Below are 26,905 nucleotides of genomic sequence, written 5' to 3'. Positions count from 1 at the left end.
CCGCTGCAAAGTTTTCAGAGATACCATTTTCAGAAAGATAATAATTATTAAAAAGAGCCTCTAATGCTGACAACAATTCTCCCTTTAATAGTTTGTAGAATTCCGCGGGAAACCCATCAGGGCCAGCAGCTTTATTAAGCTTAAGTTTATCAATAGCGGTACCAATCTCCTCTTGCGTTATCGGTTGATTCAACAATGCCAACTCATCTGCTTGTATCTTTGGAATATTAATAACGGACCAGAAAGACTCTTGACTATTATAATCGGTGCTGATCGACGAATACGACTGGTAATAATTAAAAAATGCCTGGGAAATCTCTGCTGGCTTGAAAAGCCTGTCCTCGCCCTTTTTTATCACTGCGATATAATTTCTCTTCTTTCTATTCTTAACAAGGCGAGACAGGTGTTTCGCAGAGCACCCGTGAAAGCTCCTATATTTAAGATTCAATCTAACCTCTTCCTCCATAGATTTCTGCTTTAAAAAAATCTCTCTTTCCTTTCTGGCCTCAAGATATACTGCCCAATTCTTTGGAGAAGAATCCAGTTGAATATCCCTGTACGCCGCTCTAACTTTGACAGCAAAAGAATTCCCCTGTTCCTTGATTTTTTTCGAGCGAGTACTCATAAAAGCTATAATTTTACCCCGAATCACGGCTTTAGCAGCCTCCCAATAGACCTCCGTCTTGTGACTGTAATTCGAGTTAAAAAGATACGTACTCGCACCAAATACTCTTAATCCAAGATAGAAAGCTTGGATTAGTATATAAGAAACGAGGGAAGCCAAAGACCTGTGATGCTGAATGTGCCTCGTGAGTATTAAGAATGGATAAAGAGATTATAGCATGGTCGGATATCAGAAACTCCCCAATTCCCGAATTAAACTGAAAAACTGTCAATGATTCAGAAATTAAAAAGAAATCAATCCTCGAGAAAGTCCTATGCGCCTTGGACTCGCACGTGAAAGCTCTAACTACAGGATTTTGAATACGCCAAATATCAGTCAAAGTCAATTTACTACAAAATTTTTTAAAGTAATTGGCGTGATACTTATATTTAGCATAATTCTTTCTTGAAAAACGGTCTAACTCTGGACACATAGTGATATTAAAATCCCCACAAATAATTAAATTCTCCCTTTGAAAGGGGAAAATTTTATTTTGGATCTGGTCCCAAAAAATTAATGAAAATTTATAGGGGGCGTAGATATTGCAGAATATATATTTAACAGATTTTATCATCACCTGTAATAACATAAAGCGGGCAGAAGGATCCAACTCAACTTTAATAATTTGATAGTCCAAATCTTTATGGAATAAGACCGCCACTCCTCGTTTTTTAGCTGGAAAGGATGAGGCGATTACCTCGCCGACCCATTTTATTTTAAGCTTTGCCGCTTCTATTCCGTCTAAATGGGTCTCCTGTAAGAAAAGCAAATCAGGTTTTTCTACAGCCAATGTTTTGATGACCAGTTTACGCTTGGCGGGAGAGGAAATCCCCCCCACATTCCACGAGAGAATTTTAAAACCCACTACTATTCTTCAGTCTATCTAGAACACACAGCCCTGATTGGGACCACGACGGGAAGTAACAACCGAGGGGGAGGGGTGGGGACACGCGGGCAAGAGGGGAAAAAAAGGGGGAGAAAAAGAGAGAAAGAGAAGAAAAAGAAGACAGAGAAAAAAAACAAACAAAAAAAAACAAAAACCATCAATCCAAAATATACTATTTATCAGGAATCTCGCTATTGGCGATTTTTGGTGAACAAAATTAAGAAATACATAATTTTCACACAATAACAGGACACAAATATTAAGCATAACAATTACGTTAAAACAACTAATAAAAATCAGAAAATTGACCAGAAAAAAAAAATCAAAACCCTCCAAGGAGATTCTATAAACCTGACCTAGAATCCCAAGGAACCAGCTCAACAGCGGACCTGCCCCTAAGATTATAGGGTTCTCATGAATTCTTTAACTTCAGAAACTTTGTTGAAACTAAATTTGACTCCCTTATTCTCACCTATAATTTTAGCGGGATAAAATAAACTAGCTTTAATACCTTTGCTGATCAACTGTGAGCAGTACGGGGCCATAAGTCTTCTACGAGCGTAAGTTTCCGCCGAGAAGTCCTGGAACAGCAAAATCTTGCTGTTCCCAAATTCTAAGGTACCAGCTTTCTTTGCAAGCTTCAAGATCTCAAGCTTGTCCTGAAACTTTAAAAGCTTGAAAATACACATCCTGGGTTTAACCGGACCACTAACAGACTCCCTTCTGGGACCCACTCTGTGGGCCCTCTCGATTGCTAGGGGGAGGGAATGAGGTGCTATACCAATAGCTAGGGGGAGAGTTGAGGAGGTGAATTTAATAAGATCCTCAAATTCTAGTGATTCGGGTAGGCCTATAACCCTAATGTTGTTGCGCCTGGAGCGATCTTCGAGATCCTCCAGGCGCAACTGCATACTGTTCAATTTAACCTCTTGGGCCTGAATAATAGCCTCTTGAGCTGTCAGTCTGTCTTCAGTGGCAGAAATTCTATTTTCCGCTTCCCCAATTCTATGGGAGAAATGTTTAACTTCTGCCGAGAGTGTAACTAAGTCAGAAGAAATACCTCCCAGATCTTTTTTAATACCCTCGAACTGGGGAGCAAAAATAGCTGTAAGTTGAGCAATCAGGATCTGGGTATCTATTGCTGTAGATATACTCTCAGATGATATGTCTGCACTTGTGTCGCCAGATTTGGAATTTTTTTTATCCCTGGGTTTAACAGGCATTTTGGGTGAAATAGTGTTACCGTGAGTAATACATTTTTCCATCAATAGTGACAAACAAAAAAACAAACAAACACTGTGAGCAACAAATAAAATGCAAATCCCCTATGTGGGGAAAGACAAATACAGTGATATCGCAATTAGTGCAGCTATAATTTTTTTTTTTTTTTAACTGAATACCTATATAAGTGAACGTGAGCTAATGTGATACATAAAATCAAAATACAAGAAAAATAATAAATAAGCTTTATAATATAGAACCTATACCAAGTATAATGGTAATATATTCTATAAACTTGCAGTGACAAGGGCCTAGGCCTTGAGAAAAATGCCTGAAACTTTATAGCTTAAGCAACCAAAAAGAGATAGTAAATTTGGGGTCAAGGACAACCAGTTATACTCTTGCCTAAACGGCAGTACAAACAAATATGTATAAAATCATTGTATTGCTAGACCTGCCAAAAGAAATGAGAGTAAACAATATTAAATTTAAACAAGACCCTGATTAGCAACCCCTAGACTGATTAAACCCCCAGCTATGTCAGAGAGCCTCCTGAGATTCAGGGCCGCCTTAAACAGTTCACAGGTAAGATTAAAGCTTCAAATCAGCGACAATTTGAGAAGAAAGTCAGAGTAAATGCAAGATCTTGAAAAGTCACCTTTGTGCTCCGTGCATCCAATAGCAGAAGACAGGACACCGTAGGAGAGTCTGAATCCTTAGTTGGTGGCAGGGTGAAACAGGAGCTGAGCCGACTCTGGAGAAACTGGCGTCCGGCCAGGAGCGCTCCCACCCGGGGGAGCAATACAGATGAAGTGGCAGAAAATTTGGAATGCAAAGCCCTGGAGCCTTATATCTTTATACCACGACGTCGATAACAGGTGCTGGACCACTTGTACCTGAGTCCACGACTCCACTGCCCTGCAGGAGCAAAAACACTCGGGACCCTTGCGCGCCCCAGAGCGGTGCACCCGCATCCAGCAGTGAGCCCGCCTCCAAGCCCAGCACGCCTTCCTCTGTACCGGAGCAAGCCCTCCAGGAAAACCCCTCCGGGACTAAAAACACACCGGGCCGACACAGCTGTCACTCACACAGTACCACTCTGGCTCCTCTCATCTCCTCCTCCGCCGCTCCACAGAACCAAAGAGAGAGCCGTAAGCCCGGCAATTCAGCAGAACACAGTCAGGGGTATGGAAGATACTTAATTCTCCTTGGAAATTCTCACAATCCTTTCCAGCGGTTTCTAGCGTAGATGCGGATTCACCGCAGCATAGGCAGCATCTGAGGTTTCCCTTCCGCTTGCGGTATAATGTCAAGCAGTGCGCCCGAATCCTTTCAGGTACAATGGGCAGAAAGTGAAGGCAGTGATAGCTACCATCGGCCAAGACGCCGACCTGGAGCACCTGTGTTAGAGCACTCCCCTTGTAAATCTCACATTTGATGATGGACCACAGGTTCTCAATGGGGTTCAGATCAGGTGAACAAGGAGGCCATGTCATTAGATTTTCTTCTTTTATACCCTTTCTTGCCAGCCACGCTGTGGAGTACTTGGACGCGTGTGATGGAGCAATGTCCTGCATGAAAATCATGTTTTTCTTGAAGGATGCAGACTTCTTCCTGTACCACTGCTTGAAGAAGGTGTCTTCCAGAAACTGGCAGTAGGACTGGGAGTTGAGCTTGATTCCATCCTCAACCCGAAAAGGCCACACAAGCTCATCTTTGATGATACCAGCCCAAACCAGTACTCCACCTCCACCTTGCTGGCGTCTGAGTCGGACTGGAGCTCTCTGCCCTTTACCAATCCAGCCACGGGCCCATCCATCTGGCCCATCAAGACTCACTCTCATTTCATCAGTCCATAAAACCTTAGAAAAATCAGTCTTGAGATATTTCTTGGCCCAGTCTTGACGTTTCAGCTTGTGTGTCTTGTTCAGTGGTGGTCGTCTTTCAGCCTTTCTTACCTTGGCCATGTCTCTGAGTATTGCACACCTTGTGCTTTTGGGCACTCCAGTGATGTTGCAGCTCTGAAATATGGCCAAACTGGTGGCAAGTGGCATCTTGGCAGCTGCACGCTTGACTTTTCTCAGTTCATGGGCAGTTATTTTGAGCCTTGGTTTTTCCACACGCTTCTTGCGACCCTGTTGACTATTTTGAATGAAATGCTTGATTGTTCGATGATCACGCTTCAGAAGCTTTGCAATTTTAAGAGTGCTGCATCCCTCTGCAAGATATCTCACTATTTTTGACTTTTCTGAGCCTGTCAAGTCCTTCTTTTGACCCATTTTGCCAAAGGAAAGGAAGTTGCCTAATAATTATGCACACCTGATATAGGGTGTTGATGTCATTAGACCACACCCCTTCTCATTACAGAGATGCACATCACCTAATATGCTTAATTGGTAGTAGGCTTTCGAGCCGATACAGCTTGGAGTAAGACAACATGCATAAAGAGGATGATGTGGTCAAAATACTAATTTGCCTAATAATTCTGCACTCCCTGTAGATACAGTCATAGAAGGAAATGTGTGGGTGGAGTTAGAGCTTTGCAATTCGGAAAATTAAAAGAAAGGGTTAAAGGCAAGGTACTGCAGTATACATTTGCAGGTAAAGTAATTAAAGTACATCATATTATATTTTGTCTCCCAACTTGTTTTATGTCCCTTTAAATGTGATACTTGAAACAGTAAAGGTCCCTGTTTGAATAAGCTATATTTTTTTCTTTTGTGGAGTCTTGTCCTGGCCATCAACAATAACTCTAGGGCTAGGCATAGTCATTTTCCATACAAGAATATGCTGTGTTGCTAACCTTTTATATCCATCATAAAAATGATACAAATGTATCATTTGTATCAGTTTAGATAAATTAATTGCTATACATATTTTACAAAATAGACTTCTTATTTAAGGAATATGAAACCCAAACTTGTTATTTCAGGATTCAGATACAACATGCAATTTTAAACAACATTCTAGTTTACTTCAATTATCAAATTATCTTTGCTCTCTAATCTCTTGTTACTTCTTGTTCAAAACAAGAGACCTAAGATCAGAAGCGTGCACCTGTCTCGAGCACTATATATCAGCAGTTTTGCAAGAATGTTATTCATTTGCAAGAGCACTAGATGGCAGCAATATTTCCTGTCATGTAGTGCTTCAGACACCATGGGAGTGAAGCAAAATTTGAAAGAAAGTAAGAAAAATGATGGGTTTCATATCCCTTTAATGAATCTCTCTGCATTCGACACAAACCTTCTTCCTCTCTGACCGCTCCTGCTCCTCTTTCTGAAAGTGCTTTTCCCGTTCTATTCTTAATCGATCTGCCTCTTCTTTCTGAAATATGGAAATAAGCAGAAGAGCAATTAGCATCAAATCTACACATAAGTTAGGCGTAACAGGTATTTAACGTTTTATAAAAACACTCAAATAAATAAACCATAAGTGAAAAGATTAGGTGCAATATGACTAAATTATTTTGCAAAGATTTACATGTATACTATAATTGCATTTGTAACGCGTCTGTCGCCGTCGGCAGTTGTGCACGCATCCTCAATCGAATAATGCCAGCGCGAGAACCTAAAAGAATGTTGGCTGCCAAAATAATTCACCTGGATGCAGGTGGATTCTTTCACCACCCTGCCATTTTCGGAATCAACCGGGATGCAGTCCGCAATAAGTATTAAAAAAACCCCAAAACTAACCGCCCGCAATAAGTATTTAAAAAAAAACTAACCGCCCACACAAAGTATTACGAAACCCTCCCCAAAAAAACTACCCAATAAAATTATTAACCCCTAAATATGCAAAACCCAACATCGCAAACTAACTAATACATCTATTAACCCCTAATCCGCAACCCCCCACAACACATTAAACCTAATTTACCTATTAACCCTAAACCCCCACAACGCAAAAAAATAATTTAATGACTAAGCCCCCTAACCTAACACCACCTAAATTAACCCCTTAATTACATAAAAAATAAAATACTACATTACAAATAAAATAAAAAATCATAACAGTACTTAAAAAAAATTACATTAAATTATTCTAAAATTACAGAAAATATAAAAAGGCTAACATTACAAAAAATAATAAACCACATTATCCAAACTAAAAAATTTAAACCTAATCCCTATGAAAGTAAAAAAGCCCCCCAAAATAAAAACACCCCCTAATCTAAGAATAAACTACCAATAGCCCTTAAAAGTGCTTTTTGTAGGGCATTGCCCTAAAGAAATCAGCTCTTTTACATTAAAAATATACTAAGCCCCCCTCTAACATTAAAACCTCCATGCCGCAGAGGAGCGCCGCCACCTAGCACCGTCAGCGAGGATCGCCACACCTGTAACACCGCTCTGCGCCGCCTTCGCTGTGGATGAAGATGATGGACCCGCCTGGAAGAAGACCTTCTCCACCAGACTTCAGGAACCGTGAGTACCTATTTGGGGCTTTAGTGTTTTTTTTTTACATTTTTATGTTTTTTTTTTTTAATTAGGGTTTTTTGGACAATTTGAAAAAGAGCTGAATGCCCTTTTAAGGGCAGTAAAAAAGAGCTAAATGCCCTTTTAAGGGCAGTAAAAAAGGGCTAAATGCCCTTTTAAGGGCAATGCCCATACAAATGTCCCTTTAGGGGCATTGGGTAGATTAGGTTTATTAGTGTTCGTTTTTTATTTTGGGGGGATTTAATTTTAGAGGGGGGGATTAGTAATTATTTTAGGTAAAAAAGCTGTTTAATTTAGGGCAATGCCCTACAAAAGGCCCTTTAAGGGCTATTGGTAGTTTAGATTAGGGTTTTATTTTGGGGTGGCTTTTTTTTTTTTTTTAAAAAAGGAGGTATTAGATTAGGAACATTTATTTTTTATTTTAGATAATGAAGTTTGTGTTTTTCAGTAATTTTAGCTTTTTTATTTTTTGTAATTTTAGTTATTGGATAGGGGGAAAGGGACAGAAGGACAGGGGTATAGGGACAGGGGGATAGGGAAAGGGGGACAGGGACAGAGGGATAGGGGGACAGGGACAGAGGGATAGGGGCAGGGGGATAGGGGGATAGGGACAGGGGGACAGGGGAATAGGGGGATAGATGAATAGAGGGATAGGGATGGATAGGTATATTTCTTTCATTAAACATTTTGGCCTGTGTACACGGGCTTTACCACTAGTAACTACATAAACACATTTTAAACAAACCATTCACTCTATTCTGAACCATAGTGAATTTATTACAACTATTTCTGTATCTTGTACACAAACACAAAATAACTATCAACTAAGACGCTAATAGGACCTTTCATATGCTTACAAAACATTTGTACAAATTGTCCTTATATTTGTAAAGCTATACAAAAAGATCAGCAAAGCTTACAGCACAATAAATATGCAGTTTTACCAACGTAGTGGAAGACACAGCTCAAACATGTAAGAAAGTTGTTAATATATGAGCTATGGAACTGAAAATTGAAACTTTGTTTTTAACTTCTCACTCTTCAAAAGTAAATTTAAATTTACTTGTAAGGCTTATAGCATAAAATTACACTACCAAATACACATTTATAATTGTTCATTGGATTTTTAAAAAAAAATAATATCCTGTAAAAACACTGAAAATTGTAAGCTGCTTTAAACTGCTGCTTGTTAACGTAAGCTAATACATTAAACTAATTCAAATCTTACAAAAAAAGCAAATCCAAAAATGTCACCTTTTAAATGTATTCATCTGAAATAATAGCATATGTAGATTTACTACATCAACTTTGCAAATTACCTTATAGTTTTGGCCAAAATAACTTGAAAAAAGGTAAAGTAAAGTCAAAATTAAACTTAAATATATGGGATGGACCATTTTAAACAACTTTTCAGTTCAATTCTATTATCAATTTAGCTTAGTTCTCTTGGTATCCTTTGTTAAAGAGTAATCCATAGGTGAACTCAGGAGTGTGCATGTGTATAAAGCCATCAGGCAGCAGTTTGCAATAATGTTCATATTATTAATGTAATACATTGTTGCAAACACTGCTGCTATAGAATGCTAAAGACACATGCACGCTCCTAAGATCTCATTGGCCTACATATATTTACAGTTATAAAATAGAAGTAAATTGAAAAGTTGTTTAAAATTGCATGTTCTATATGAATCATGCATTTTGTAATTTGTGAGAATTATTTTTCCCATCCCACTGTATCACGTGACACTCACCAGCCAATCACAAAATGCACCTAAGTATATAATGTGCACTTTTGCACATGCTCAGTAGGAGCTGGAGCCTTTAGTTGAATTGATACTTAAAAATCAGAAGATACATTATACAAATAATTATATACAGAAACATTGTGGCCTTCTGAGATCAGAACAAATTGATAATGAGCTTTATTTGTTCACACACTTGTTTTTGTAGTCTTTCTAGCTCCTCCCGCTCCTTCTGCTCTTTCTCCTCTGCCAGTTGCTGAAGCAACTTCTCTTTTTCCAGTTGCTCTTCCTCCTCTCTCCGTTTCCTTTCAGCCTCCTGTTTTCGTGCCTCTTCCTCTCTGCGAGTTCGCTCTTCAGCTTTTCTTCTGGCTAATTCTTCCTTTTTCTTCCTAAAACAGTAAAAAAGCTTTTAGTATTATTTTCAGATCTTACACATGAAAGGAGGTGGTAGGTACAACGCTTATGAATAAGACAAATAACCTATAAATTAGCTGACTGGTTGTCACTGACTTTACTATCTCTCTAGAGCGAATACATTATTGTTATTCCAGGAGACTACTTGTTTTCTCTAATATGGAATTATTTTGGGATTGCAAAAGGCACAACACCCATAGGAGGGAGGTACTTACTATTTTATATATAATTTTTTTTTCTATTATGTACATGAAAAAAAGCTTAGAAATAACCATTCTAATACTTTTCCCATACTTTGGGTGATCCACTAGAGGGCAGTCTTCCTACTATGTGCTACATGGCCCTACTTACCGGCTACCTGTAATGAACTTTGGCAATATGAATATACAGTTATAAATCTGGGCTAACTAACTTATCCATATCATCGTTCTCGATGGTTCCATAAAATACATCACTTATCCTATTTATTTGCTATCTGTAGCTCAGAAGGAGTAGTTCAAGACTAATATTTTTCATGTGTACTTTTGCTGCAATATTGCTTAATCTTTATCTTACAATGTCCTGATGTGTGAGAACACTCTGTTTATATTAATATTACACTGTAATCCCGGATAGCACTCATATTGTATGGTGTTGTGTTAGGATATATCACTAGATCTATTGCTCATTCATTCACTATCTGGTTTGTTTCTTTTATTTCTATTTTCTGAAACCAATAAAACCTATCACGCTATCACAAAAATCATTTTTACCATTCATTTTATTATTTTTTTCCATTTTACTTTTTATGAGGCGAAAAGGCTAGAAAATCCAGTTATTCTGAAAATGAAAGCGCTATGAAATATAAGTTTAAAAGACATGAAATTTAAAGGGATATAAAACCCAAAACTTTTGTTTTGTGATTCAGACAAAGCATACAATTTTTAAAAAAGTTTACAATTTACTTCTATTATCAAATATGCTTCATCATTCTCATGATATTCTGTGTTGAAGAGATACCTAGGTAGGCTTCTGGAGAACTAAATGGCAAAAAATAGTGCTGCGGTCTAGTGCTCTTGCAAATGGATATTATTCTTGCACAACTGTTGCCATATAGTGCTCTAAAATTGGGCAGCATCCTGGACTTACGTCCCTGGTTTTCAACAAAAGAAACATAGAGAATGAAGAAAAACTGATAATAGAAGTAAATTAGAAAGTTGTTTAAAATTGCATGCTCTATCTGAATCATGAAAGAAACATTTTTGTGTTTCATATCCCTTTAAGGTAAAAAGTGAGCTGGCACTGTTATGTACCTTTGAGCTATCTCCTTTCCTTGGCACTTTATTTCTAACATTTAAAAAAAAAAAAAAAAAACAACTGGAAGCTGTATTCCTCTACCCACCCCAAGCTTCAGGAAAGCATGATCCTAGTGCACACGACAAGCAAGCACACATGAAAAGAGTAAGGGCCAGATTACAAGTGGAGTGCTAACGTTTGCATGCCAGCGATATTGAGTTTATTGCGCCTGTTTGCGCTCATATTACAAGTTGAAAATAAACACTATCGCTTGAGCGCAATTGAAGTTAACGAGCGTCAGGTTAGCGTAGCCTCAGAGCTCTGGTTAACTGTTTCGCAAAACAAAAGCAAAAAAAAGTGTCACAAAACACCGCAAAAATACATTACAAAGTATAGTTACACTCATAATAATACTGTCTAATAAAAATATATAATAAAAAAAAAAAATTATAGAAAAAAGTTATCAGGGCTCAAAGATATGACATCTCAGGTGTTAGATAAAAAAAGTCAGGCAAAGGGTTTTAATATTGAGATACATACATATACAGGTCTAAAGGTATATATATATATATATATATATATATATATATATATATATATATATATATATATATATCTATTTATATGTGTATATATGTCTGTAAATACATATATACACACATATAAATACATAAACACTTATGTACACATATATAGGCATATATATAAGTGCATTGGAGCCCTTTGCAGTTAAGTAGATGAAAACATAGAAAGAACATTTAATGCAATATTAAATTTTAATAAAGTGTTATACTGTGTATTTACTGTAAATATTTCACATTCCAATGTTCTGCACATAGCAGAATATGTTCTTTGTATTTCTAAATATATATTCCAATATATATCTGTATATATCTATATATATATATATATATATATATATCTATATATATATATATATATATATATATATATATATATATATATATATCTATATATATATATATATATATATATATACACAGTTGTATGCAAAAGTTTAGGCACTGACAATTTCCATGATTTTCATTTATAAATAATTGGGTGTTTGGATCAGCAATTTAATTTCGATCTATCAAATAACTGAAGGACACAGTAATATTTCAGTAGTGAACAAAGGTTTATTGGATTAACAGAAAATTTGCAATATGCATCAAAACAAAATTAGACAGGTGCATACATTTGGGCACCCTTGTCATTTTGTTGATTTGAATACCAATAACTACCTAGCACTGATTAATTGGAACACACAATTGGTTTGGTGAACCCATTAAGCCTTGAACTTCATAGACAGGTGCATCCAATGAGAGTCGTTGTTCTCTTTGACTCTCCTCTGAAGAGTGGCAAATTGAGGGCCTCAAAACAACTCTCAAATGACCTGAAAACAAAGATTGTTCAACATTATGGTTTAGGGGTAGGCTACAAAAAGCTATTGCAGAGATTTCAGCGGTCAGTGTCCACTGTGAGGAACATAGTGAGGAAATGGAAGACCACAGGCACAGTTCTTGTTAAGGCCAGAAGTGGCAGGCCAAGTAAAATGTTCTGGAAAGACCATCCCAGTCCCCAGACCTGAATATCATTGAAAATCTGTGGGGTGATTTGAAGCGGCCTGTCCATGCTCGGCAACCATCAAACCTAACTGAACTGAAGATGTTTTGCAAGGAGGAATGGTCCAAAATACCTTCATCCAGAATCCAGACTCATTACAGGCTATAGGAAGCGTCTAGAGACTGTTATTTCTGCTAAAGGAGGTTCTACTAAATATTGATGCAATATTTCTGTTGGAGTGCCCAAATTTATGCACCTGTCTAATTTCATTTTGATGCATATTGCACATTTTCTGTTAATCCAATAAACCTCATTTCACTACTGAAATATTACTGTATCCTTCAGTTATTTGATAGATCAAAATGAAATTGCTGATCCAAACACCCAGTTATTTATAAATGAAAATAATGGAAATTGTCAGGGGTGCCTAAACTTTTTCATACGATTGTGTATATATATATATATATATATATATATATATGTGAAATTTTCATATTTTAACATCGGGTTAGCGCACTTGAGAATATACGTTCAAGTTAGCTCGAGAGTGGGGTGTTACAGGTTTTTTTTTTTCATTTTATTTCTCCAGTGACGTCTAGGGGGAATAGGTTATCGCGCTCGCAATATTCTAAGTTCTGCTTTTTGGGCACATCAGGTTAGCACGAGCATGATAACTTTTTACTTTCAACAAATAGCGCTCCACTTGTAAACTGGCCCTATGTATTTAATTTACAAATATTCTACATTATGGGCTGAAATAGATACGCTAATACATTATTCTATTGTCCCTTTAAATGCATTCTTTCTATTCAATATTCCCCTTTTATATGGCTTTATTACCTTTCTTCTTCTTCTTTTTCTCTCTTTTCCTGCTCCTCACGCTCCCTCTGTTCTCGTGCAAGTCGCCTTTTCTCAGCTAGAATTCTAGTTGCTTCTTCTGGGTTGTTGGTTCCAGCAAAAGTCTTGCTAGCTGTGGTAGGTGACGGTAACACTGGAACAGAAGGCACTGCTGGAGCATCTTGTTTAAAACAAATAAAATAAAGTCTTGATTAATTATTTTTAAAGGGGCAGTTCACCCAAATTTTTTCTCCCCTTTAAATTGTTCCCAATGATCCTTTGTACCTGCTGGAGTATATTAAATTGTTTACAAGTAGCTCCTTTACCCTTATTTCGACATTTGAAATAACTGATTTAGCCTGGTGCATCCCTACCTGTACTGAAAGTTTCTATACTAGAGTCTATGCTATTGATAAGCCTATGTAAACACATCCAGCAAAAGAAATTACACTCCCAGTGGGGTGGAGGATAGTTAAGTAATAAAATGATAATTATATAAGTATTGAGCTTTGGTTTTCCAGACAAATATAAGATAAGGAAGCAATTGTGTGTACACAAAGTGATAACATAATGAGATCTGATATTACCTGAAGCTCAACCCATTGTATTAAGCTGTGGTTTAAAAGCACAAAATCAGCTACTTCATACACACAAAATAACCTTGAAAATGCAATTTCTCATACATTTTATACTCTGCAGCTGGTATAAGAAGTAATTGAAAATACATTAATATAAAAAAACAATTTTACAGTGTACTGTCCCTTTAAGGTTCTCCCTTTGCCTAATTTATAAAGACCTGTTACTGGGTCAGCTAGCTGAGATCCAATCCATGTTATTACAAGAGCTCAAGAAACTATCCCTACTGGAAACGCATTAATTAAAAAAAAAATACAAAAAACCGACATTTTGGTTTAGATTTTTGCATGAAACAAGTGTCAACAACAGGCTCTTTAAATATATGGGTAAGAAAAGAAAATAAGAAAATGCAAAGAAACAAAATAGTAACCTACCTTGTACAGGCTCAACGGTTGTAACAGTGGGGCTTTCTTTTTCAATGTTGTCTCTAGCTGTTCCCAATGGTTCTTTAGAAATGACACTTTCAGTGGGTGACCCAGCTTCCGTCTCATCTATATTTTGCTTACTTTCTTCTTTCGTGTCTTTTTTGGTTGGTCTGACATTCCCTGGTGAGGGCGGTCTTTGAGGAGTATGTACAACCTTGCTGGAACTAGCAGGAGATGCTGCTGGCTTGGCTGTGCTAGTGGATGAAGACTTATGTGCAAGCCTGCAAATTACCAATTCATTTGTTATGATCATTTTATTTTTTTCAAAAGAGCAATAAACAGACATGTTTTGTATCTTTGTTGCATCCTACAATATACTACAGTTTTTTTGTTTTTGTTTGTTTAAACAGATGTTCCTTTGCTATACAGTGTTCATATAGCACATACTTTCTCTTTCCTCAAAAAAAAAACATTAAAACTCCATGCTCCTCCTCCTGAACACCATCCTACCTCATGCACCAGGTATCAGGAGTCAGGTCCTTATTGCATGTGAATCATGTAGGATGCAATATGTCGGTATGACCACTAAGGGCTACATTTAACATCCAATAGCGGGCAGGAGCGGACATATTAACCCCTGTCCGTCTGGCTTCATTAAAGGGACAGTTCACCCAAAAACGTTCTCCCCTTTAAATTATTCCCAATGATCCTTTTTACCTGCTAGAGTGTATTACATTGGTTGCAATTAGCTCCTTTACTCCTATTTCAGCATTTGAAATAGCTGATTTAGTTTGTGGTTTCCCAACCTATACTGAAAGTTTTGATACTGGAGTATATGGTTGATATTGATACTGGAGTATATGCAATTGATAAGCCTAAGTAAACACAGCCAGCAGAAGAGATTACACTCTCAGTGGGATGCAGGATAGTTAAGTAATAAAATGCTAATTTTCCATTGTTCTCTCTATGTATTTAGCTTTGGTTATAAGATAAGGAAGCAATTGTCTGTGAACACAAAGTTATAACATAATGAGATCTGATATTACCTTAAGTTCAACCCCTTGTAATGGGATGTGGTTTCAAAGCACAAAACCAGCTACTTCATATACACAAATAAACCCGAAAATGCAATTTCTCAAATATTTTATACTCTGCAGTTGGTATAACAAGTCATTTAAAATACATTAATGGAAAAATAATTTTACAGTGTACTGTCCCTTTAACCATTGCCCACGAGCGCTCCTGTGCGCTCGTGTGCAACCCTGCCTCCTGCCCACGCACAACCAATTACGCTTGCGCAGAAGCTGTCAAGTTCCCCAGTCGGAAGAGATTGGGGAGATTGAAATACTCCAACAAAGAGGCGGAGAACAGGGTAGAGAAGCAGCGGTCTTGTGTGAACCTGCAGTAAGAAGGGAGAGAAAAGCTTGATGAAGCCCTTAGGATGTAAGATTCTGTATTAGAGAGCATCAGGGTAACATTGCTGGTAATCAGGAAGGGTCTGCTTTAGACAAACATTTCATTTATGTTCATGGTAAAAATGTGAGTTTTGTTAGATTGATAATAATAAAACAATTGTGAAATCCCTGCAGAGGGGGTGATCAAACTAAGACCCTATAAGTAGATGTGAAATATTTTTGATATTTCAAATCCAGACAAGAATCCCTAAAAGATTCAATTCAGAGTGCAATATCATCAATGATTTGGAATAATTATAGTACCAATATAGCATAATTGATATCTCATTATATTAAACAGTGCTCCTTTGGTAATAACAAATATGTTAATTTAAAATAAACATAAAAGAAAAGATTGTGTAAAAAAACAACTTACTTGTTTTCTTGTATAATGAACACTTAGAAATTCTCAGTGTAGATAAGGGAGCTAACATGTTGGAAACTTAAGTTACTTTCTGACTGATCTGGGCATGAGCAAATCTGACTCTCTGTTATCTAGTCTATTCACTTTACAGTAAATCAGCTTATGTCATTTCAGAAGTTTTATGACTTAGGCTAGATAAAGCTTTCCTGCAGAGGCCCCTCCTCCTTATAAGGATGTGACAGGAAGTAATGAACACTGCACAAATGTAGTGTAAAAAATAAATTATATATATATATATATATATATATACACAAACACACACTTTTATTTAAATAACATCGATATTGATTTTAAAATAGAGGGTGTCGTACTGTTATATTATTACTATGCATATTGACAGAACATAGGGTGGCAAAAAGGGTTAAAATGTATATGTTTTTGTTAATATATTAGGTTTGTCATTATTTTCCACCCAGAGGAAGGTGTGTGACCCTGAAACGCGTAGTATTAACGTATACACAGAGTCTGGCCAGGCAAGTGTTTGTAGTTTCTTTCGCTCTATATTTCACAGAGTACTATGAGGTTTTAAATGTTTTTTCAAATTGTGTTTTAATACCGCATATACTTATGTTGTGAATTCACAAATTGTGTGATTACGAATACATTAGTGCTCCGGTATACCTTATACAACGGGTATTTGTTTACAGGCACGCAAATAGTTTTTTTTTAGCAAATGTGCTAGAATTTAGCAACAACAACACACGAGAGCATTGTTAATATAATTGCTTTGTGAATAGGTATTTGTTAGAACTATTTTTATATTTTGTAAAATGTTCTAAGACATGATCTGTCAGTAAAATAGAGTGTTTTTATTTTACATACATTGTGTATTTCAAGTTTGTATCTGCTGTAAGCAGTGCTGTTAAAATACTTTCAAACAACCTTTTTTCGTTTCTGAAAACAGCTGCAGTTCAGCATAAATCAAGTAATAAGATACTAAGCATATATAAAGCGTCATATAAAAAAATAGATATTTATAATTGTTTGCAAAAAAGTAAGCAATTATTTTTCAATGTGTGGCGCTCACCCTTTTAACCTAAAATATATACACTATATATATATATATATATATATATATATATATATATATATATATAGGAAAACATCAAGCAGGGGATCTTCACACACGATAAAGTTCCAACTTCTGGGGTGCTCTGGGTAGGAAAAGTAAACAAATTAAATAAACAGGTCCCGCACCCTCCGCTGTGAAAACACAAACTTCTTTAATTGAACTGTGACGTTTCGGGGTAGTTAGCCCCTTCCTCAGACAGATAACAAATATAGTGCAACTTACTCCCCTTAAATACCATCCAAAATGTACTGTGAATGCTAAACACCTGCATCTGCTCATCTGCACAACTGAGCATGCTCAGAGAGAACTACGGTGGCTGCATTGGGACAAACAACTAAAAGCAAAGTTAAAAATGGAAAATGCCTGAAATTACAATGTAACAATGTTCATATAAACAAAAATGTAACCTAAGAAGCCCTGATATATGTGATGAATAACTCGTCTTCACAATATGTAACAAAACTAGCAAAAACAAAAATTGGCTACAAATAAATATTACATCTTAACTAATGAGGGGAATAAGTAAGATGTTACTTACAAAAAACAGGCAAGTAATGAATATCAAGTGTAATTATGAAATCTATACCCTGTAACAGGACATAATTAATTTGACCAGGGAGACAAATTAAACCTACCTACCGCAAAAATTACTTTAACTAAGTGGGAATATGTCAAAAAGACATAAAAATTATGAATACAATCTTAATTATCCCTGTATAATCTAATTAATAACTGACAGACTCAGAGTATGACTATCAGATTAGTATGAATCTATGGCTAGCTGTACTACACAATATACTATTACGTGTAAAATATGTACAAACAGGATCATTACAAGAAACATTGCATATCAAAATGGGTATTAAGGCCCCTAGGTATTAAAATATCCAAGGTGTAAATCCACCTGGTCTTTTTTTGCAACAACAATTTGGCCCTATTCCCCCCCCCCCCGCTCAGTAAGGGAGGAACGTGATCAATGATCACGTATTGCAAATTGGCCACAGTATGTTTGGCAGACAAAAAGTGTCTAGCCACTGGCTGATCACTTTAACCAAGTCTTGTTGGTATAACTTTGGACATTGTCAGGACGCATCAAGCAGTCCCTCAAAGATCTTGAACATTTATAACCAACCATTGGATGGTATTCTTAAAGGGTAAGCGTTCATCTGTGTTGATGATGTGCCAATTCTCCTGTAGAATACTGGGTGTTTGCCAATTGTCAGGAGAATATGTGGTCATGAACGTCATCCTTGAAGCCACGTCAGGTGTGTCTTCGCTGGTTCTCTTTATCAATGCTTCAGCTTGTGTCAATGTGGACATAGTAGATTTGATATCCTGAATGGTTTTACATTTATATCCCCTTTGGATAAACCTGTTCTCCATTTCCTGGAGTTGTTCCAACTTCTTACTTTCAGTACTGTTGTTCCGTACCACTCTCTTCAATTGAGAGATAGGCAGTGCCCTTTTAAGGACCGGTGGATGGCAGCTCTCAGCTCTTAGGATGGAGTTCCTATCAGTCTCCTTGGTGTATAGAGTAGTCTCTAGGTGATTACCATTCTTGAAGATTAACAAATCTAAAAACTCAATACAGGTGTCAGAAGCATTCATTTTGAATTTGAGGTGTTCACTTGATCCGTTTAGTTGGGCAAACCAGTTATCCAACTCATGTCTGGTGCCCGTCCAAATGATACACAAGTCATCTATATATCTCTTGAACATCCTGATGTTTGGGTCACGAAATAGATCAGTGTCAAATAGCTCAAATTCTGCCATAAAGATGTTGGCATATGATGGGGCTATATTCGACCCCATCGCCGTTCCAGAAATCTGTAAGTAAAATTTCTGTATTTATCACATATATCAGGGCTACTCAGGTTACATTTTTGTTTATATGAACATTGTTACATTGTAATTTCAGGCATTCTCCATTTTTAACTTTGCTTTTAGTTGTTTGTCCCAATGCAGCCACCGTAGTTATCTCTGAGCATGCTCAGTTGCGCAGATGAGAAGCTGCAGGTGTTTAGCATTCACAGTACATTGTGGAGGGTATTTAAGGGGAGTAAGTTGAACTATATTTGTTATCTGTCTGAGAAAGGGACTAACTACCCCGAAACGTCACAGTTCAATTAAAGAAGTTTGTGTTTTCACAGCGGAGAGTGCGGGACCTGTTTATTTCATTTATTTTTATATATATATATATATATATATATATATATATATATATATATAAACAAAGATCACTAGGATATACTATTGCGCCAGGTATTAACCTAAATATAATAACTATAGGTATATTTTTCAACAGTTTCAGGAACTATAATATGCTTGAATGAGTGAAACCAAGTAGGATCTGGAAGTATCCCAGATTAAAAGTCCATATGGAATAATAGATCAATTGAAATATGCACCGTTTCTATGTTAGTGACAATAAAGATGATATATTTCTCCCTTATTGTATTCTACTTACAGGATACTACCTCAATCTGATGAGGTAAGGGAGGAGCGGTGTGCAGTTTATGGAGTCTTCACGGATAGTGATATTCTTTCCACCAGATGGAGTTCTTCCACTGTATTCACACCAGGTCACAGGTCTTGTATTCAATAGGGATGCAAAATGTTATTGAGGGACAGCGCTAAAAAGCACAGGTCAGGACTATTCAAACTGTGATTAATGTTAATAATTTAAATTACATATGTGATCATAGGGAGATGTTCGGAAAGCATATATATATATGTACTAGCAATAAATGATTATGAACACTGGTCAACTGTTATAAAAAAAATAACCTTTACTAAAAATAATACAAATACAAAATTAAAGATAAGTCCTAGTGGTGAAATGCGTCGATCAGGACCATTCCTAACTTTGCCTTGTGTTACAGTATTCACTACAAAGACAACCTGTAATTACAGCGGATTTTTGAAACCAAAGAAGCATAGCTGTATGAGAACAGCCATACTACTACGAACTCTGTATCCGGCTCTTTAAGTATCGTTAAGGAACCATAACAAGAACGATCGCACCACTACTAGTGGTATTTGCCATTGATCTTAAGATCGGAATCTACAAAGCGCAACTTCTTTCCAGCAAAAGTTGCCACAAGTCGTTACTATTTGTTTCCATTCCTCGAGTGCCGTGGACCAAGACGCCTAGAAGGTGTACGGATCACTGTGAGTACATCCACAGGAGAGGTATATTACCTAGTGTCACACGCTTCAAAAGAAGTACACTACCCACTACTGTCATTACACGGAGTAAAGAGGTATTTGAGTCACGACCATTGCAGCAATCTGAAAGATTAATAAATCACTGCAATTTCACCTACCTGTGTTACATATTAACTCTGAAAGTATACAGACCGTAAAGATTTCCTGCTCGGAAGTAGCACACAAAAAAGCCACCTTAATCCGAGGTATTTATACAAAACCTGTTTTATAGTAAAAAGGAACATACAACGTTTTTTTAAAGGAAATACTTCAAATATAAGGTACCTTATTTATAAATCAACATCAACAGAGACTGTTTTATATCCAGCCCAATACGCTATTCTGGACATTGGGACTTTTTAATATATCCTTGAGACGATAGTCTTGAGTTTGCACATTTGGGTACCTTTCCTTATAAGTAGGCATTCTAACTACATTATCCTTTATATAATATTTATGAAGGGAGACGTCCCTTATGTATAAATTGTTTAATTTTTAATTTGTATTATTTTTAGTAAAGGTTATTTGTTTTGTAACAGTTGAACAGTGTTCATAATCATTTATTGCTAGTACATATATATATATATATATATATATATATATATATATATATATATATATATATATACTTTCCAAACATCTCCCTATGATCACATATGTCATTTAAATTATTAACATTAATCACAGTTTGAATAGTCTTGACCTGTGCTTTTTAGCGCTGTCCCTCAATAACATTTTGTATCACTAAATCAGATTATCTTTGAAGGGGTTAATCAGTAGTGACAGCAAGGTCTTTTTTATCTTGGGCGCTAATCCAATATATCCAATATCTTGTATTCAATAGGATCAGTAGGATCAGTATAATCAGGGCTCCACTCCCCACACCGATACCGATGGTCACATAAATAGGGGCAAGGCAAGAAGTCACATATATAGTGTAATAATGTTTATTCAAAAGTAAGATAGTGAAAGATTTTAATATGCACTTACAATTTAAAACCTCAATGACAATTGAGGTAACGGTATAGCGTTATTGAGATGAAGTATAAAGCCTCAATCACGATAGTGAACGAAGAGATGATATAAAGCTGCACCGGCCAGTTGCAGTTTGAAATCCGTGGCGTTTGGAAAATATTTAAAGGTCAATTCCAGCAAAAAATTGTGTACTGTTGGTGTACACACACCTGACGCGTTTCAAAGGATAAGCACAGTCTGCTCCTTCTTCCTCAGAGGTTTCTTGCCGAAATATGCCCTGCTGTCTCTATTTATAGTTTGGGCTGACGCGCCCCTTCTATTTGTTAATATCTGATTAGTTGAGAACTAGGCCACTCCTCCTAAATCATCACACAAGGGGTTTGATCTATCTTAGCCAATGACTTGTGAGCTGCAATGGAGCGGGACTAACAGATTGCCCAGTTTCTCGTGTTGTGATAGGAGAAGATGTACACCCCCCCACATGCACGTCACAGTAGTGACGAATGATGACAATTCTATAATAGCGTGCCTGCAAATGTTTTGCTCTTTGGGATTTCCCATTAGTTAAATATCGCTTGTGTTGGTGTGTTTGATAATAAACATCTAATAATCCAATAGGTCTTAAAGGGCTGTATTTAATGTTTAAAAAAACAAGTGCTAAAAATCATAATGATAACGATATTATTTTTTAAATTCTATAAAATGCTCCTGAAGGATAATAAAATAATTACGTAGTGAATTTAATAGATCGTGTTTAGATATTTATGGTAGTTAAAAAACAAATTAAAAAGATGGTAATTTTTTAAAAATTACTGATGAACTGCTATAATAAAAAACTTAGGTTGTGTGACGGTTTAGGAGGAGTTTAGGAGGAGTGGTCGAGTTCTCAACTAATCAGATATTAACAAATAGAAGGGGCGCATCAGCCCAAACTATAGAGACTGCAGGGCATATTTCGGCAAGAAACCTCTGAGGAAGAAGGAGCAGATTGCGCTTATCCTTCAAAACGCGTCAGGTGTGAGTGTACACCAACAGTACACTATTTTTTGCCGGAATTGACCTTTAAATATTTTCCAAACGCCACGGATTTCAAACTGCAACCAGCCGGTGCAGCTTTATATCATCTCTTTGTTCACTATCGCGATTGAGGCTTCTACTTTGTCTCAATAACGCTATACCGTTACCTCATTTGTCATAGAGGTTTTAAATTGCAAGTGCATATTTAAACCTTTCACTATCTTACTTTTGAATAAACGTTATTACACTATATATGTGCCTTCTTGCCTTGCCCCTATTTATGTGACCATCGGTATCGGTGTGGGGAGTGGAGTCCTAATTATACTGATCCTATTGAATACAAGACCTGTGAGCTGGTGTGAATACAGTGGAAAAACTCCATCTGGTGGAAAGAATATCACTATCCATGAAGACTCCATAAACTGCACACTGCTCTTCCCTTACCTCATCAGATTGAGGTAGTATCCTGTAAGTAGAATACAATAAGGGAGCACTACGGGGGAAATATATCATCTTTATTGTCACTAACATAGAAACAGTGCATACTTCAATCAATCTATTATTCCATATGGACTTTTAATCTGTGATACTTCCAGATCCTACTTGGTTTAACTCATTCAAGGATATTATAGTTCCTGAAACTGTTAAAAAATATACCTATAGTTATCATATTTAGGTTAATACCTGGCGCAATAGTATACCCCAGTATTCTTTGTTTTTTTATTTTACTATCTTAGGGATATTCTGGGAAAAGATATCCCGCCCATCTGGGAGTATAGCAGCCGGTATACCCTACTTTATTCTCCGGAATTGTGAACTTGTGTGTATATACATCTGTTTGACATCCATTATATATACATATACATATATACACACACATACATATACATATACATATATTTCACTATTAATCTTATGTATATGCGTGTATATACACTAGAATTGTCTTTCAGGTACACTCTTATATTTATATTTCACATCATATATTTTTAAGGTAGTGCGCCCTCCTTTGATAAGCTTACACCCACACTTGCTGTAGGTGTATTCTACTATGTCAATATATATATATATATATATATATATATATATATATATATATATATATATCCACTTTAGTTTATTAGTGACTTTTCAGAGTTGCCCCTTCTTCAGATATATACAAAATATCTCCTAAGTCTATGGAGAATTTTTATGTTACCACCAGTTTCCAAACTTTACCACCTCAATAGAAACTAGGCCTTACTTGGGTCATTGTTTTGCAGATTTGTTAGGTGCTACCAGTACCATTTTCTTCCCATTATTACCTAGAGAAACCTACATACTTCAAGAAAGTTTCTGGGCATTAAAGGAGCTGTGCCTGTGGTAGTGGCAAGCTAAAGGGCAAGGTATTTATGATTTTGTCCATTCCCTGGCTGAGTTTGTATACGCTAATGATAACCATTGGAGATAAGTCTAACCACAGGTGGTAACGGAAATCTGGACTTGGACCTGTTGTGCCTAGAAGGATATGGCTGCATCTCCCTAAGGACGCACACACCAGGATGAATCACACGCCTGGGGTTTTCCATGTCTCTTATACAGACAAAGATTGCCTAGTATTTAAGGGCTTGACTAGTCCAGACTGATATACTGCAGAAAAGCTTCTCTCTTTTTGCATACATTTCAATACCATGTCAGTTGGATGAAAACAGCCAACAAATTGACAACTGTGGGTTAGAATGTTTTTATCATGTATACAAAATAGCAATAATCACACTTTTTAAGTATAATAGTTTACATTTACCCCTATCCACTACATAGCTCATTCCCTGTTACATTAGATTTGGCCATTTCCTGGCTTACGGGATCTCCCAGATGTGTGTTATGTGTTGTTTTGCTGTGTGATGGAAGATTGTGTGATGCTCTTCATGGAAGAGCTGATCTATGACCGGGAAAAACCCTCTCAGGCTGGCCGGGCTCCTGGAACTCCTGGTCGGTTGCCTCACAACGGACACCTGCCTAACCCCTCTCAGGCTGGCCGGGCTCTTGAAACTCCCAGTCAGCCACAGAACAGCAGGACACCCGCTAACTTTTCCCCTGGTCGATCCAGCGGCCCGTTGTCCCAAAGCTCCGCTCTCTTGGGAATTGGTAGCCCCTAGGGAGGACAAGAGCTGGGGAAATTATCGGAGGGGAGCTCCTTTGGGAACCTAGGGTTTTGGACACCCCTACCCCCATAACTTCAACTGACTGTATCTCCTGTCCCCAGTAACGAATCACACAACTTTTTGGACTATGGCATCTGGGGACTGAAAGCCCTCGAAGCTGCCACCGCTGGGTACTGGGATTCTGTGGGACTGTGGCTGCTATGGAGGCGCAAGCCTGTCTGGAGGGGTGGGAATGGCGGGAAAATTGTGGGATTGTCCAGTGTCTTATCAAGATGAGCTGTGTGTATAAAAGGAGTGTCTGTTTTCCAATGAAATTAGTTCTTTATTTCACCTGAATGCTAGTATATCTAGTTATTTGGGTGGGCTCCTGCTAAAATCACTTTCCTGGGCTACATAGCAGCCTGTTCCAGCAAGAGAAAGGTGGGACCCTGAATACTGGTGCTGTCGGGCATCAGGGGTGGCTACAGGCTGTGGTCACTTGACAGCTACATAGCTGCAGTCGGCAGGGAGGAAGCAGGACCCGTTTAGCGGAGATACCCAGTCGGGGTAGCCGGGGTATCCGTCACATTGGCTGGCAGCGATGAAATCTGCTTCTTTCACACAGTTTCTGTTGACAGAGGAGACGTGCCAAAGTAGCTGGTAACTATGGAAGCCGAGTTCCTAAGGAGAGTACAGGAGGTGCTTACCCAGCTGGATGGTCCTGGTTCTGAACAGGACCAGCAGAGCTGGAGAAGCATTTTCCACCGGCAACTATGGAGAGAAAGGCTTCAACAAGAAAAGGATTGTGATGGAAAGGTCCTCCCCACAGAGGAGAGGTTAATGGGTCCGGTGGGACTTGCGAGTGCCTTTTCTGGGAGAGCAGCCCATGGAGGAATGACTATCAGAACTAGATGGACTGGTCCAGGCAGAGATGTGGGTGGGGGACGGCTACCAGGCCCTCCGATGGCTCGCTATGCAATTGCGGCCATGACTGGAGAATTGCACCCCCACAAAGGGCTTTGGCTTCGGCGGCCCTGGATTACTATTGGAAAAGAGAGCAGCTGTTGGATCTCTCGGGGGTATCCTGGCTGGTATCCGATATGGTATCACTTATTTTCCAAAAATGGGAACTGGAATGGGAACTGGAAAAGGCATACAAGAGACTGCTAGACCGAGATCCACATCATGCCATGGAGTCTGCATGGAGCTGTGGTGCAGCAGTCTGGGAATCATGGAGGTTGACCTCCAAGGAGTGGCAACAGAGCATAAGTGACAACGAGCTGCTAGATACAGATCAGCAGCCTGGCCCTGAGCTTATGGGCTTGGACAAGGGAGCCACTCCAGCAGAATCACTGGCAACAGGGCAGAGAGCCACCGGCCTCTGCCCAGCACCTGCAACAGCTCCAGGAAACCAGAGAGTGGAGGTCGCCGTCCTCTCTCCCCACCCATAGAACCCCTTCCCGGGAGAGGAGACAGTCGGTCTCTGTCCCCAGCGGGAGAGCCATCCCCTGGGAGCGGAGGTAGTTGTCCTCCCTCCCCTTACACAGAACCCCTTCCTGGGACAGGAGAAAGTTGGTCTCTCTCCCCAATGGCAGAGCTAGGAGCAGGGAGAGGAGACAGTCTGTCTCTCATCCCAGTGGAAGAGCCATCCCCTGGGAGCGGAGGTAGTCGACCTCCCTCCACTTACACAGAACCTCTTCTTGGAAGAGATGGATGTTGATAACTTTCCCCTGCGGCAGGTACTCCTTCCCAGGAGAGGAGACAGTCCGTCTCTCTCCCCAGCGGCAGAGCCAGGTACAGGGAGACAAGACAACCAGTATCTCTCCCCAGCGGCAGAGCCATCCCCTGGAAGCGGAGGTAGTCTTTCCTCCCCTTACACTGAACCCCTTCCTGGGAGAGGAGACAGTCAGTCTCCCTCCCCAGTGGGAGAGCCAGGAGCAAGGAGAGGAGACAGTTGGTCTCTCTCCCCAGCGGCAGAGCCATCCCCTGGGAGCGGAGGTAGTCGTCCTCCCTCCCCTTACACAGAACCCCTTGCAGAGAGAGAGAGAGATAGAACCCCTTGCAGGGAGAGATGGATATTGATATCTCTCCCCAGTGGCAGAACCCCTTCCTGGGCGAGGAGATGGTTGGTCTCTCTCCCCAGCGGCAGAACCCCTTGCAGGGAGAGGAGACAGGTGGTCTCTCTCCCCAGTAGCAGAATTCCTTTCTGGGAGAGGAGACAGTTGGTCTCTCTCCCCAGCGGCTGAACCCCTTGCGGGGAGAGACGGATGTTGGTATCTCTCCCCAGCGGCAGAACCCCTTGCAGGGAGCGGAGACAGATGGTCTCCCTCCCTATCAGCAGCACCTATTTCTTGGGAAAGGAGACAGCCAGTCTCCATCCCCAACAGCAGCACCCCTTCCAGAAAGCGGAAACAGCTGGTCTCCCTCTTCAGCGGCAGCACAGTTCTCAGGGAGCAGAGGTAGCCGGCCTCCATCCACAGTGGCAGATCCCCTTCCCAGGAGGAGAGACAGCCCATCTCTCTCCCCAGCAGCTGGGCATGATCTCTACCCTTTTTCCACCCAGGAGGATTTCTCACAGGGGGCAGGCG

The 26,905-nt window shown here is 38.6% G+C and overlaps 1 protein-coding gene across 2 annotated transcripts in view; it reads right to left on the bottom strand.

The window, feature by feature from the left end:
* The window catches only part of MAP7 (microtubule associated protein 7), a 331,637-nt gene that overhangs the window by 37,391 nt on the left and 267,341 nt on the right, over nucleotides 1–26,905 (bottom strand). For both annotated transcript variants that reach the window (XM_053710889.1, XM_053710890.1), the window contains 4 exons: nucleotides 14,055–14,326; nucleotides 13,048–13,225; nucleotides 9,149–9,341; nucleotides 6,018–6,098 (listed from right to left, as the gene is read on the bottom strand). In XM_053710889.1, coding sequence (XP_053566864.1) covers nucleotides 6,018–6,098; nucleotides 9,149–9,341; nucleotides 13,048–13,225; nucleotides 14,055–14,326 — 724 coding nt within the window. The remainder of the gene's footprint in view (nucleotides 1–6,017; nucleotides 6,099–9,148; nucleotides 9,342–13,047; nucleotides 13,226–14,054; nucleotides 14,327–26,905) is intronic.

This window comes from Bombina bombina, chromosome 4, assembly GCF_027579735.1.
Source record: "Bombina bombina isolate aBomBom1 chromosome 4, aBomBom1.pri, whole genome shotgun sequence".
Classification (NCBI taxonomy): Eukaryota; Metazoa; Chordata; class Amphibia; order Anura; family Bombinatoridae; genus Bombina; species Bombina bombina.
Note: the sequence above shows the minus strand (reverse complement) of the source record. Positions and strands in the feature narration are given on the sequence as shown.